We start from the raw sequence: 15,021 nt of genomic DNA, 5'->3' as shown, positions 1-15,021 counted from the left end.
ATTTGCGTGGAAGATGGTACTCCATCCCCTTACTCTAAGTCTGAATGCATCTTTGGGTTCAAAATGAGTCTCTTGTAGACAGCAAATGGATGGGTCATGTCTTTTTATCCAATCTGCAACCCTGTGGTGCTTTATGGGAGCATTTAGGCCATTTACATTGAGACTGATTATTGAGAGATATGATTTTAATGATGACATGTTGCCTGTAAAGTCTTTGTTTCTATAGGTTGTGACTTTCTGTTCTGTATCACTCTTGGGGGCTTTTTACTTTTATAGAACCCCCCTTAATATCTCCTGTAGGGCTGGTTTCATGGCTACGAAATTGGTCAATGACTGGCGATTCTGGAAGGTCTTTATTTCTCCATCAATTCTGAATGACAGCCTTGCAGGATAAAGGATCCTTGGCTGCATGTTTTTATCTGAAAGAGCTTTAAAAATGCCCCCCCAACCCTTTCTCTCATTCCAGGTCTGTGTAGACAGGTCTGATGTAATTCTGATACCTTTCCCTTGGTACGTGAGAAATTTCTTTGCCCTGGCTGCTTTCAATACTGTATCCTTGGATCTAATATTTGCGAATTGCACTATGACGTGACGTGGCGTAGGTTTGTCGTGGTTGAGTTTGGGAGGGGTCCTTTCTGCCTCTTGGACACGAAAGTTTGTTTCCTTTGCTAGATTAGGGAAGTTTTCAGCTACAATTTGTTCAAATATCTCTTCTAGACCTCTGTTTTTCTCCACCCCCTCAGGGATGCCGATGATTCTGACATTGGAACGATTCATTGAGTCAGTAATCTCTCGTAACCTACATTCTTGAGATTGGATTTTTTTGAGCCACGTTTCTGTTTTAGCTTTCTTTTCTACTAACCCAACCTCTAATTCACCGATACATTCTTCTGCCTCATTCACCATGGCCGTCAGAGCCTCTAGTTTCGACTGCATTTGATTCATAGAATTTTTAATTTCTGCCAGATTCGCTCTCATTTCCACCCTTAGAGATTCTATATTGTCATTAACATTTTCTTTAATACTTTTTTCAAATCTACGCATCATCTTGACCATTGTTACTCTGAACTCCATTTCTGATAATTTGGTTATACCCATATCCATCTGTTCTGTGGCAGAGGCCACAGACTCATTGTCTTTTCTTTGCTGGGGGGGATTTCTCCTTCTCATCATTCTGATGAGGAGAGGTTACGGGGTTGTCCAGAGCCCAAATTATTGACCAGGACCCAGGCAGTGCGCACTTGTTTTATAGGGACCTTAGGGATGTGGGCTTCTTGATTTTTCAGCCTGCCTTCTTGGGGAGGGGCCTGCTGCACCGGTACTCAGGCAACCCCATTTGGGTAGAGTCTCCATATCCCCTGCAAGGGGGGATGGGGATGGGCACACCGTGAGCCGGTATTTCCAGGCTTTTGTTCTCTGGCGGCTTTCCCTGGCGGTTTGCTGTGCCTCTTCTGAGAGTCAGAGCAGCTATGGCCAAATCCCAGCCTGTCTCAGAACAGAGGGATCGCAGGCCATTCTCCACTGATGTTCTGGCCTTTTTAACTCTGTTACTGTTGGTGCTGCTCAACTCTGCAGCATCCCAGGATGTGCGTCCCACACCCGGCATCCCAGCCCTCACTTCCAGGGCCGGTGCGTCTCTGTCCTTTGTGTTTCTAACACTGCCAGCCACCAGCTGCCAGCTGCCCCCCACGTGCTCCCAGAGCTCCTGGTCTCAGTCTGGTTCCAGTGAGCACACTGGAGCTCCGTTTCAGTCTGGTGGCACGCGCTCCCCAGCTCACGGTGTCAGTCTGCTGTCTCGCGGGTGCCGTCTGTGAGTCCGCCCGCTCCCCTTGCAGGTGGCTACCGCTTCCCAGTGCCCGAACGCAGTGGCTCCCTCCCCCTTCTGTTTATCTTCCGATATCTGTGCACGGTTTCACGGCTCCCCGGTTCGTACCTCAATCCTCAGCGCTGGAGATGTTCATTTGTAGAGATCCAGATGTATCTTCCTGCGTCTCAGGCTGATTCCGCGAATGTTCAGGATGGTCTGGTACCTATCCAGCTCAACTCAGGGGACTGGCTGAAAAAGGGGTCCCCTACTCCTCCGCCATCTTAACTCCTCCTCATCTGGGATTTGTTAAAAATGCAAGTTCCTAGGGCATACTTCAGACCCTACTGAATCCGAAACTCTGGCCCAGCAATCTGTTTTAACAAGTCCTCTGAGTGATTCTGATGCATGCTCAGGTTTGAGAAACATTTCCCTCAAACATGTTTTCTCAATGGTGAGACATTTGGGATAATTCTTTGCTGCATAATACTGCCCTTGCTCTGTGGAACATTTAACATCCCTGACCACTTCTCAATCATAGTGGACCACCATTTTTAAATACTCCCCAGGGAGAAAAAGACCATATGCACAGTATCAGATCATTAGCCAAATTCCATAGGTATCTACCCTACTTTACCACAAATACATATTTAACACCATTTAAAACTTACATGTGTTTTACAAAATAACTGTACTAGAATTTCTCCTTTCCTTTAGTCAAATGTTACAGCTTAAAAACAGAATTTATTTTGATTATGAAATATACATCTCATTAACAACAACAAAAAAATACATTTCAAACTAGTAGTCTCCTTCAAGTAAAAACTATCTCTGACCTCTAACTGTACTTCTCATAAGAAGCAAGAGAAGGAGGAACACAGTCTCATGGCCAGATCTACCAGTTTTTAGTAGATCTTCTAAGACCATGAAGGCTCAGCTTTCTAGTTACTATAATGAAAAAAATCCACCATAAGTTCCTAAATTGTATACTAGAACAAAATATCACAATCATGTATAAAAAACAATCTGAGAGTCTCATATAAGCAGAGTTAGCAATATTTTGAAAGCCAAATTCCTGACTGTTACTGATACTAAAGAATAAATATTTAAAAATCTGAATATATGTAACTAAAACTTATAAATAAAAGTTAGTATTTATTTATAAATATGGAAATGAAATGTAATGAGCAATATTTTTTAGGCTAACATGTTATATTTTCACTATATCATAAACATTTTTCTTGAATGACTAGGAGGTATAAACTAAACTAATACTTAGTATAGAAATATAGTTCTAAGGAAAAGGAGATAAAAATTTAAACCTGAAAACAAATTCTGAGTATTTCAATTTTTTTTAAAGGAAAAAAACATGTTCTTAAGGAGCAAAAATGTTGAGAAAGAAAGAAGAGAAACTTAAGAAATTTAATTCATAGCTAATTACACATTTATTAAACATATATTATCAGTTCCTATAAAGTTAAAACTTAAAAAATGAAAACTTACAATTAAGAGACCAATGTCCACTTCTTTCTTCGTCATAAAAAGTTCTCTGATTTGTTCACATTGCAAAATTTCTTTACTAATGTATTTGGAGTAGTCATTCACAGGCTTGCCATATTTGCATGGCATGATAGATGTATGGTTGGGTCCACAAGCATATAGATAAAAGGCTTCTTGTGAATTAATCTTAGCTCCTGAATAGCAGAAAAATAAAGTTACTTATTTATATCACTCCAACCAGAATTTTTTTTTAAGACTTTATTTTTATTTATTTGAGAGACAGCACGAGCAAGGGGAGGGGCAGAGGGAGAAGCAGACTCCTCACTGAGGGAGGAGTGGGAAGCCAGAGTGGGGCTTGATCCCAGGACCCTGGGATCATGACCTGAGCTAAAGGCAGATGCTTAACTGACTAAGCCACCCAGGTGCCCCCAACCAGAATTTTTCATAAAAAGGAAGAAATCAAGAATTAATTTTTTCTGTCAAATTCTTTTATCTCTATAAAATTGATAAAGCCTCTGGGAAACAAACTGAGGGCTTCAGAGGGGAGGGGAGTGGGGGAATGGGATAGGCTGGTGATGGGTAGTAAGGAAAGCACGTATTGCATGGTGCACTGGGTGTTATATGCAACTAGAATCATGGAACTTTACATCAAAAACCAGGGATGTACTGTATGGTGACTAACATAATATAATAAAAAAATATTATTTTAAAAATAAATAAATAAAATTGATAAAGCCTCAGATTTCAAATTGGTGTCATAAGCAAATAACCTATACCAACTATGGATGGAAAATGAATGAATACATATAAAGTTAACAGTGAAGCTTGTGAAAAATCATAAAATTTCTATTTGTTCCTTAGAGAACAGTTATTTTGGTTTTGTTCTGCCTTTTTTTTTTTCTTTAAGTAAATGGAAACTACACTTCAGTAAATTCCTTTTTAAAATAAGTGTGGACTGATGTCTCTACTCCTTCCACCCATCTATCTGATATTCAATAAACACTGCCTGAATACTATAATGTGCCAGGTTTAGTGATACATATATATCACTATATATATATATAAAATTTTAAAACATATATTTTCCCCCTAAAATTTGATATTTTTATAGAATATCCTAAAATTATGAGTAAGAGAGACAACCACTTTAAGTTTACTTGTCATAATAATGCATTTTCCAGGATTATAAAATAAAGCTGATTTAACATAAGCTTTCTTTTTGGGGGAGCGGGGTTGGGGTATGATGTACACCCCTACATTAAATGTATATATCAACTGTAAGAAGCATCTCAATTATAAAAATGTTAAAAAATTTTAAAAGTGCGTCTTGGCATCTAGATAATATAGTACTTATTAAGTATCAATGAAGGAACAGGGGTTAATATCTTATCCAGGATAATTTACTAGTTTGTTATTTGGAAACAAATTAGAAATCCTCTGAAGGAGAAAAATATACCACTGAAGAGGAGTAAATTTCCCAGGTCCCATTTTCCAGCCAATTGCAAAAACTCTTCTTGGGATGATAAACAATGGCCAATCATGCAAAATGTCTTATTGCTATCAGATGACAGACTTGTTCTTCTTGGAAGCACAAAATCCAAAGTAACATCAGGTTTCCTATGTTAAAAACAAAGTTAAATCAATTATTTCAGTGACTCAAGTATTTTACAAGTATGAATGTTTAATAATGGGAAGTTCTTGAACAGCTTTCTTGGTTTGGCATCACAGAGCTGGTAACGCGAAGAAAGAGAAGAATGGATTCCGCTGTCCCTTGGTCCATGGTGCTGGCAGTACGCAAATCCCAGAGAGGGGAACGGAACAGAGATGCCTGCTGGTCCTACAGCAGGCCGTGGGAAGTGGGACTGGACATGTGATGCAAGTTTTCTTTGCCATTTGACTTCTGCACATGTGCCTTCCTGATTTACAGAAACAAACCGACCACCTCCTCCTAATTGACCAAGAAGTCTCCCACTGTGGTAAACCATTCCTGAAATATCATCTTCTAGTAAGTCTTCAAAGACTACTCAGAGAAAGAATATCACATCTCTAGGTTTTGTTCTGACTAGCCACTGAAATGCCAGGGCTTCTCTGCATTTTCTGTTTTTTCAATGCTCAGTCACAGACCTTTTGATTAGTCTCTTGTATTTACAGGAATCCTTACAAAAGACAGAATAGGAAAAGGAATACTAACATTTTCTCAAAAAGACACACACATGACAAGAGGATTTCATCATCTGGTTGGAAATGCAGAGTGCCAACCTCTACCCCTATTTCAGGAATGTTCTAAGCTCCACAGTAAGATAATGAAAATAACTTATAAAGGTAAAGTTTATAAATAAGATGAAGACTTAGTATACACTGACATGGTTAGCTCTTAATGAGAAATTCTACATTGGTGTATATATTTATTTAAAAACTCTTTCTTAAGGTTTTCTGTTTCATATTTAACATGTAAATTTAACTATTTTAGTGGAAATATTTTCTGATAAAGATGTGAGATAACTTTTTTTTAAATTGAGGTTTACTGACATACAACATTAGAGTGAGATATTTTCTGTCACAGGCATCTTTCTTAAACCAAATACATGGCCATGACTGAAACACTACTGCCACCTACTGGCAGCATGACTTAATACAGTTTTTAAGGGTAAAGGACGCTTTGCAAGATGAATTCGACAAATCTTAAGTACTGTGTGCCATATATTCCTAGTAGATTTGTGTGCTCAACATTAAATCGCAATATAAACTATTAATAATTTGTTTTTAGTGTCATTATGTATTCTAAAAAATGCTCTCTTGAAATGTACTTTTTATAGAAATTATTCTATTAATTCAGAGAGTGATAGTACTAAATTTATATCAAAGGAATAATATATTTGTCCTTGATCACTTGCTCATCATTCTACTAACAGATGAAATCATTACTTACTTTGTATAAAATGGCAAAAACATTCCTTCAAAGTAACATAGAAATATGTGAATTAAGCGACTATGCTAGCTACCTACAATGAACATTTAAACTCTCATTCTGAGTAAGTCTCATAGTTTATGACTCCTATTTCTGTCAGGTGGTCTGATTCAGAAAAAGGCTGTGGGGTGGTAAAACTTCAGGTTCTAAAGCATGGGCTATATCTGAGTTTAAGTTTCAGCTGTACCCCATTCTTCTGGCATGACTTTACCCCACTCTGGGTCTCAATTGTCTCATACATAAAATAGAGGAAACAATATACCTACTTGCTGGTGTTGTCAGGAGGACCAAATGAGGTGATCTGTGAAGTGCTGAATACAGTGCCTGGCACATGCTGACAGCTCAAGAAATCAGGTGAGGTGCCAGGAGAAAGGTTCGCTATTCATAGCCCTAACCCCAACTCCAACCGATCTAACTCAAGGTTCTGAAAAAAAAGTTACTGACTGGCTGAAGACTGAGAACTTCTCAGAAAATATTTTATTTGGAATATGGAAACCTCAACAACATATTTCCGTGGATTTTTAAAATGAATACACAAAACCTGAAGCCTTGATTTTATTTCCAAAGCCTCTTCTTTCCTGTGGCAGACCCTGGGGACTGACTACCCTAGGCTACTCACAGGCCCCTTCTCCTCTGCCTTCCTCTAGCAGTGAGGCTGGACAGCTGTAAGCCATCAACTTGCCAGCCTCCCTTTCAGAATGACCCGGCACACAGCCTTCCATGGGCCCTTTCCTCTGCCCAGAAGGCCCTGCCCCCCTCCCCTGCTCAGAGCATGCTCCATCTCCCCTTGAGGTCTCAGCTTAAATGACCCTTTTCCAAAGAGGCCTTTGCACTACTGGGTATTTACCCCAAAGATATAGACATAGTGAAGAGAAGGGCCATATGCACCCCAATGTTCATAGCATCATTGTCCACAATAGCTAAACTGTGGAAGGAACCGAGATGCGCTTCAACAGACGAATGGATAAAGAAGATGTGGTCCATATATACAATGGAATATTACTCGGTCATCAGAAAGAACGATTACCCAACATTTGCAGCAACATGGACAGGACTGGAGGAGATTATGCTAAGTGAAATAAGTCAAGCCAGAGAAAGACAATTATCATAGGGTTTCACTCATTTGTGGAACATAAGGAATAGCAGGGAGATCGGTAGGAGAAGGAAGGGAAAAATGAAGGAGGGGTAAACAGAAGGGCGAATGAACCATGAGAGACTATGGACTCTGGGAAACAAACAGAATTTCAGAGTGGAGGGGGGTGGGGGGATGGATTAGCCCGGTGATGGGTATTAAGGAGGGCAGGTACTGCATGAAGCACTGGGTGGTATATGCAAACAATGAATCATGGAACACTACATCAAAACTAATGATGTACTGGATGGTGACTAACATAACAGAATAAAAAATTTTAAAAAACAAAACAAAACAAAGAGGCCTTTCCTGATTCACTTCTTAAGTAGCAAATCAGGTATTTTCTGTCTGGGGATCTATTTTATCTCCACAATATTTGTCATAATTTGTATATATGCTTTTAATTGTGTTTGCTTACTGTCTGCTACCCAATAGCCTGTGAGTCCCAAGAAGGCATGGAACCTGAGTCCTGAGTCTTGTTTACCATTTCCCTCAGGCCCAACTACAGCAAATGCCGGACACACAGTAATTCCTCAATGTATATTTAATGAATGAACAAACAAATGAATAAAAATAGGTTCATTTACACTAAGGGCATATGTTATTTCTGTGGTCTAATCTACTCGGAGGGCATTTGAGAGAATTGGGAGATAGTGTTTAGAATGCATCTAGCAAACAGTCTGCAACATAACAGGTATGCAATATTTTACAGTCCCTTCGATTACGTCTAGATGCTCATCTTGAAATTCAAAACTTGCCTGTCAGGTAGCTTTACGATACCCACTCGTTTCTCTTTCTCATTATTCAACTTAGAATCTGCCTTCCAGCCAGCCAGACCCCATCCCATGTATACCAGTTTCCAATTCCGTATCCCCTTTCATGTTATTTCATTCATAAAATACTTCCCAACTCTTACAAATTCAAGATATATTATAGCTCTCTCAGGGTTAAATTTTACATTAAGATATTCCAGAAAATATTTCTTAACAACTTGACCCACAATTCTCCTGGGTGGGTAAACATCACATAGTATTATACCTGAATCCATCACCTGGTACATTTCAAGGACCCTATCTTAATCTATGACCTGACACACTGGCTTATATTTTTCCCTAGTCATTCTAATTTCTTTTGAAACCCTGACTTAATTTAGGTATTAGCCTTAAAAAAATTTAGGTATTAGCCTGATTAGCCACTTAATTGAAATAATTCCTTGTGGATTCATTTTATAAATGTATAGGCTTGAAGGACCAAATTGTAGGTTCTGTTCCTTGATCTAACATATATTCTACATAAATGTCTGAATGTCCAGATTCCTGAATGTTCCCTGAAACCCAAATATTAATTTTCAACAGTTACAAATATTAATTTTGTATCAGAGTGATAAGTAGGAAAAAACATCCAACTCTGACCATAGATTCCTGCATTAACATAGAGCACATTTCATCTATAGTTTCCTGTAATCCGTATCAGAAACCATGATAAACTAAACTTAAAATTGTCACTGAAGTTGGTAAGTGTTTACCAAAAATGTTTCAAACCTCTGCCCAGAGATCCATATGGAGATTTTCCCATGGTTATTCTTTTTGCCTTGGGGCTGCTGTAAGTAGGTAAGGACTAAATGCTGCCATTTGCTTGGGATGAAAATATTCTCCTGTGATTCAACCTGTGCCAGTAAAACAGCTTTCGTATCATCATTTGAATCCATGCACATTCTACAACAATAAAAAAAAAAGAGATAGTATAGACTGAAAACATGGAATTTCTGATCTCAGCATTTAATAAATGTATAACAACGATAATTCTAGCTATTTAAACGAGATTAAAAAGCAGTTCTATTTTTAAACTAACTTGAAAAGTAAGTAGGTCTTTGTTTTACACCATAAAATCTGCTTAGTTATTTTCTTATATTATTACCTCAATTCATGAGCTAAAATAGATGATGCTCATTTGATGCTGTTAGTAATTTAGGCATTAATTTTCAAAATTCAATTTGCAAAAAAACCCTTTATTGTTACTATTTCTAAAGTCATTGCTCTCTTTTAGAAATTACGATGTAATATTTAGTTCATACAAAAAATAATACATGTTGTACATAAATGTCTAAATGCCAGGATGTACTGGAGGTCTATCCTACTTGGAGGGACTACTAAGAGAATTAAGATATGATGTACATAAAGCACCAAATAACATTTATAACAAAAAGCATATATCCCCTAAATAACATATTTTTGTTTAGTTTTAAGTTTTATAAAAATAGTATATGTTATTCATACTCAATACAAGTAAAAGATTTGTATCTACACTTGTTAACAAAGGAGGTAGGAAAGACAAGATTGCAAGAAAAACTGAAGTTTCTAAGATAATGACTATTAAATATATAATCCGCTGGGAAAACAGCTGTCTGATAATAACATGTTAGGGTGATTGCAATCTGATAGAATACTTCCACAGATAAGACTTCAGTGAGCATCCGGTCTAAAATCTAATTGAGAATTAACATAATCTACTTTAGAGTTTAGTTATAGATTTTTGGATAGAATAATACAATGCTACAGAGGCAGCATTAATAACTATTAGAATGTATCTTCTTTTTAAATAATATTTTTCTGATTTGCTGTAATGATCTTTATTAGCATATAAATTATTTAAATACATGATCTATTCATGGGGAGGTTGAGGATAATCAATACCGAAAGATAAAAGTGCCATTGTGGGGATCAGCCCACACTTGGATCATCAGAGCTTTGGATCCCAATGAAATCATATGAATACATCCTTCTTCTATGAGCCTTTCACCAGGATTTATGTACTCTGCACCTTCCGGTCTGTTGTTCTCTATGATAAAAAGATGTTAGAATAATCAGTAAAGCAGCTGATAAAAACTGAGTGGAAAAGTGAATTTAGAAGAACACAAAGCATGGTTGTTCATTTGCAGTAAATTATTTACCTGGATGTCTGAACTTTGACCTGTTCCAAACAATAGTCCCAAAGTTGAGACATTAACTCCAAAAGGGCACCAGGAGTGAAAACAGTAATTGAGTGCATTAAAAGTTATCAAATGTTTCAAAATACATGATAACTGGTGGCTAATTGTGGCAATGAACAAACCCCTTTGATGTCACTGCAGTGACCTATTACAGTACGTGCCACAATTCTTTTATTGATTGGATTGGGCCACTCTGACGTTATGGACCCACCACCATTGTCACACAACACTACCAAAATCATCCTATAATTATTACAATAGCATGATTTTTAAAAATTGATTTTAGGGGCGCCTGGGTGGCTCAGTCATTAAGTGTCTGCCTTTGGCTCAGGTCATAAACCCAGTGTTCTTAGGACTAGGAAGATCGGTAGGGGAAGAAAGGGATAAAGAAAGGGAGGGTAATCACAAGGGGGAATGAAGCATGAGAGACTATGGACTATGAGAAACAAACTGAGGGCTTCAGAGGGGAGGGGGGTGGGGGAATGGGATAGACTGGTGATGGGTAGTAAGGAGGGTACGTATTGCATAGTGCACTGGGTGTTATACGCAACTAATGAATCATCGAACTTTACATCGGAAACCGGGGATGTACTGTATGGTGACTAACATAATATAATAAAAAAACATTAAAAAAAAAATAAACCCAGCGTTCTGGGATCCAGCCGCATAGGGCTTCCTGCTCAGTGGGAAGCTTGCTTCTCCCTCACCCACTCCCCCTGCTTGTGTTCCCCCTCTCGCTGTCAAATAAATAAAATATTTTTTTAAAAAATTGATTTTAGAAAAATTGTGTTTAAATAAATTCATCTTTAAATACAATTGCTAAGTGATTCTGAACTCTAAAATGTTTTCTAAGGCAAGCTAATGTAATGCCATATGCTTTGGACTATCTGGTTATTCATCCTGACTTTAAGTGGTTTCTTATCATGCTAATTCTAGTACCATCTAAGTATGTATGATGAACTGAATCCTTGAGCCATCCACGCTGTTACTACTCTGCATGACTTTACATAAAGCTATGTTAATGAAGATGTACCAAAATACAAAATGCATGTCTGAGGGCTCGGACTTTCAGAGAGGATGAACGCTACCAGTTACTAGACTGTATATATATTTGTTGCCATTTTTCAAGAGGTATAAACACTACCAATTTTTCAGAATACTCCCCCCTAAACAATAGTAGTCTTTAAAAGGAAGAGTTAAATTCATTATTGTGAGGACTACTGCCCAAGATATGAAATGTATAGAGAACTCATGGCTGATATGATACTAATGTTTCCATATCAAATCTGACTTTGGACAAATAAAAGACTAGCACAAAAACCAGTGTGTATGCAGGTACTGTAAAGTAGGAATACAGTAAATATTTCTTAATTTAATGCTCACAATAATCTTACGAGGTAAATTTTATTGTCCCCTTTTAGAGGGTGACAGAATTGAGATGCTGAGAGGTTCAATATAACTTGCTCAAGGTCACAAAGTTGGTTTAATAGCAAAGCATATGTTATCACTATAGTATTTTCTTCATCACTCCCTTCAAAATTTTGGTATATACACTATTTTTTAAATGCTCTTTTTAAATGTTTATGCAGAGTCGCCTTTCTTAAAATATGTTTTCTAATATATTTTTATAATAAAAATTTTAAAAATTTCCTAATGCTAACTTTTCTCAGGTCATTGTGTCTACTTATTTCATTTTATAAGAGCCTGTTTACATTGTGATTGCCACTACTTAAATATGAGAAAGCAATCTGCACTGTTTATTGTGTAGGGGTGATATTTAAGCTCTGGAATTGAATATAGGTGGGTTTAAATCCCTTTCCATCACTCACCAGCTATATAAGTTGGTCATGTTGTTTAATTTCATCTCCAAATATGGACAGCATGAGCACTTACCTCACTGAACTGTTGTGAGGATTAAAAATGTATGTAGAAAAGAGCTGAGCAAAGTGACGCACATGCAGGGGGCACTCAATGCACACAAGACAGCATCATCACTGACAGGATCACGTGTATATATATCGCTTCCGAGCCATCAATTCTTAGATGGCAAAATTCAATTCACAAAAGCTACCTAATTTTTTAAAAAGTTTGGTTGCCTAGGCTAACCCACAAAAGTACATAAGTACGAGGTGCTAGTAACACAGAAAAATCTCTGGAGAAGTGGATTCAGAGCTCCAGCTGCAGTTATCAGGTGACATTTCCCACTCTTCAGTAAGGACTTTCCCTTCTATCTGTGAGTCAGCGGCAGACGACCTGCCCTGAAGGCCTAGTGTTCTGAAGCAGATGCCAGTGGGGTGTATAAGCTCTGTGCAATGAAGAGCTCTGGAGGCCAGGACCCTGTATAAGCATAAACCCTTAACCATCTGTCTCCTCTAGTCATTTCATGCATGCTGTGGCCCCTAACAATTAGCCCTGAATTACTTCTCACCACCATAAACTGCTTTTTAGCAAATAGGTTCTTCCTGCCCTAGGCATATGAGGAATGAGACACAGTTTTGTGGAAGTATTAAAGGGATTCCATCAGTTATAGAAAGCACTGGAATGGGAATGATTCTAGCTCTGGAGAAAGGCTGGTGCATTCAGACACTCTGTGACAGGAACTAGGAGAGGGGTGTCAAGATAAGATGCGGCACAAGGACAGCTGAACTACAAGAGGGAAAGGAGATGAAGTGGGAATCACAGAGGCCAGGGTGTAGGGAGCAGGAGGATGGAAAAGTGGCTCTAGGGTTACATCCTTTCCTTCTCTAACATCAGGAGTCACCCTAATCCAATAACAGGACCAGGAAAGAGGCAGGAAACGGGGCTGGTGACCCCCAGGGCAGTTGAATTATGTGGTGGTCCTGCCACCGCAGCACCCCTACCCCCCAGCGCCAAGGCAAAAATATACAAGAAAATGAAGTTTTCAAGGCTATCTGACAACTGAGGCTTTGGTGAGTCAGGCCTGCCATCACCAAGGCACTTGGGGTGAAGAACAAGCTCAGGGCACGCAAGCACGTCACCGTATTCTTCCAGCTCAACCAAAACTGCCATCTGAAAAGGCTTAGTGTACCAGGTAACAGATAACAGGAACATCATACCTGTTCTATCCAAACTACTGTCCCGTAAAATCAAGGATTTGTTTCTTTTCTTGGTCTTCTTTCCTTTCTCCATGGTTCTCTCGGCTTCATGGGTGCACTCCACATTAAACCACAGTGAGATGCTGAAGCCTTCCGACAGGTGGGGCCAGCAATTCTGGCCCAGCAAGGCCAAGTGGACTGGGGCTACATGCCAAGAGGAGAGCAGCTGCTGAGGGAAACTTGTGCTGTCGGACTCTTTTCTACTCCGGGAACTCCGTGCTCTTCTTAATAATCCCAGGGCCTTACTATTTAGAATCCCAGGACACTTTTGTGATGAAATGCCATTGCTTAGATTTGGAGTATGCAGGAGAGGGAAGGTTAGGTACTGGGAAGGACTCATCGTAATGTCACTTTCAATAATTTTCAGAATACCCAGAAGAAGAACTTCCTAGAGAAAAAGAAAAATAAATGTTAAGATCATGCATATAATATACACAAGGTACATAATAATTTTGAAATTCAGGTTATAAGTGAAAGTACATACCCACACACATATCAGCATTCCTAGTTAAATACCTTTCTATCTACCATACCATTAAAATGTTCATAAGATGAAATAGAGATTTTATTCTTAAAATACATATTCTCTTGCAGTTAATTTTAGATTTAGGTGCTTTTTGGTATAAGCCTAAAAGTTATGAGTTGGTTTTAAGTATTAGATATTAACTACAATAATTACATCTGGAATAATTTCTACCAAAGAAAGACGCTTATTTCCAAGTAGGCTATAGTTGCTTCTCTCAATTATTTTTAAGTGAAGGATAGAAGCAGAAACCTTACAAATTCTCCAGATTTCTGAATGATATTTATAATATGACTGACTTCATAAAATTGAGTGGCTCAATTACTTTCCAACTTACTTTACATGACTTTTCCCCAATCAAATAAATTTTCTTTTATCTATTTTTGGTAAACCAAAATAAGGGTTTTTAGGTTTTATTCATAAATTACAGATTTTGGGTTAAGTTGAAATGCAGAACATTGTCCACAATAACTATATTGTGGAAGGAGCCAAGATGCCCTTCAACAGACGAATGGATAAAGGAGATGTGGTCCATATATACAATGGAATATTACTCAGTCATCAGAAAGAACGATTACCCAACATTTGCAGCAACGTGGACGGGACTGGAGGAGATTATGCTAAGTGAAATAAGTCAAGCAGAGAAAGACAATTATCATAGGGTTTCACTCATTTGTGGAACATAAGGAATAGCAGGGAGATCGGTAGGAGAAGGAAGGGAAAAATGAAGGGGGGTAAACAGAAGGGGGAATGAACCATGAGAGACTATGGACTCTGGGAAACAAACAGAATTTCAGAGTGGAGGGGGGTGGGGGGATGGATTAGCCCGGTGATGGGTATTAAGGAGGGCAGGTACTGCATGGAGCACTGGGTGGTATATGCAAACAATGAATCATGGAACACTACATCAAAACTAATGATGTACTGGATGGTGACTAACATAACAGAATAAAAAAAATTGAAATGCAGAATTGTAGAAAAGATATGAG

General features: G+C 38.3%; 1 protein-coding gene across 12 annotated transcripts in view; it reads right to left on the bottom strand.

Annotated features, from left to right (window-relative positions):
* LYST (lysosomal trafficking regulator) overlaps window positions 1-15,021 on the bottom strand; it is a 175,432-nt gene that overhangs the window by 100,645 nt on the left and 59,766 nt on the right. For all 12 annotated transcript variants that reach the window (XM_034662476.1, XM_034662473.1, XM_034662468.1 and 9 more), the window contains 5 exons: window positions 13,471-13,897; window positions 10,098-10,242; window positions 8,946-9,119; window positions 4,761-4,921; window positions 3,308-3,498 (listed from right to left, as the gene is read on the bottom strand). In XM_034662476.1, coding sequence (XP_034518367.1) covers window positions 3,308-3,498; window positions 4,761-4,921; window positions 8,946-9,119; window positions 10,098-10,242; window positions 13,471-13,897 — 1,098 coding nt within the window. The remainder of the gene's footprint in view (window positions 1-3,307; window positions 3,499-4,760; window positions 4,922-8,945; window positions 9,120-10,097; window positions 10,243-13,470; window positions 13,898-15,021) is intronic.

This window comes from Ailuropoda melanoleuca, chromosome 6 (genome assembly GCF_002007445.2).
Source record: "Ailuropoda melanoleuca isolate Jingjing chromosome 6, ASM200744v2, whole genome shotgun sequence".
NCBI lineage: Eukaryota > Metazoa > Chordata > Mammalia > Carnivora > Ursidae > Ailuropoda > Ailuropoda melanoleuca.
The sequence above is the reverse complement of the archived record's forward strand: the minus strand, read 5'-3'. Positions and strand labels throughout refer to the sequence as shown.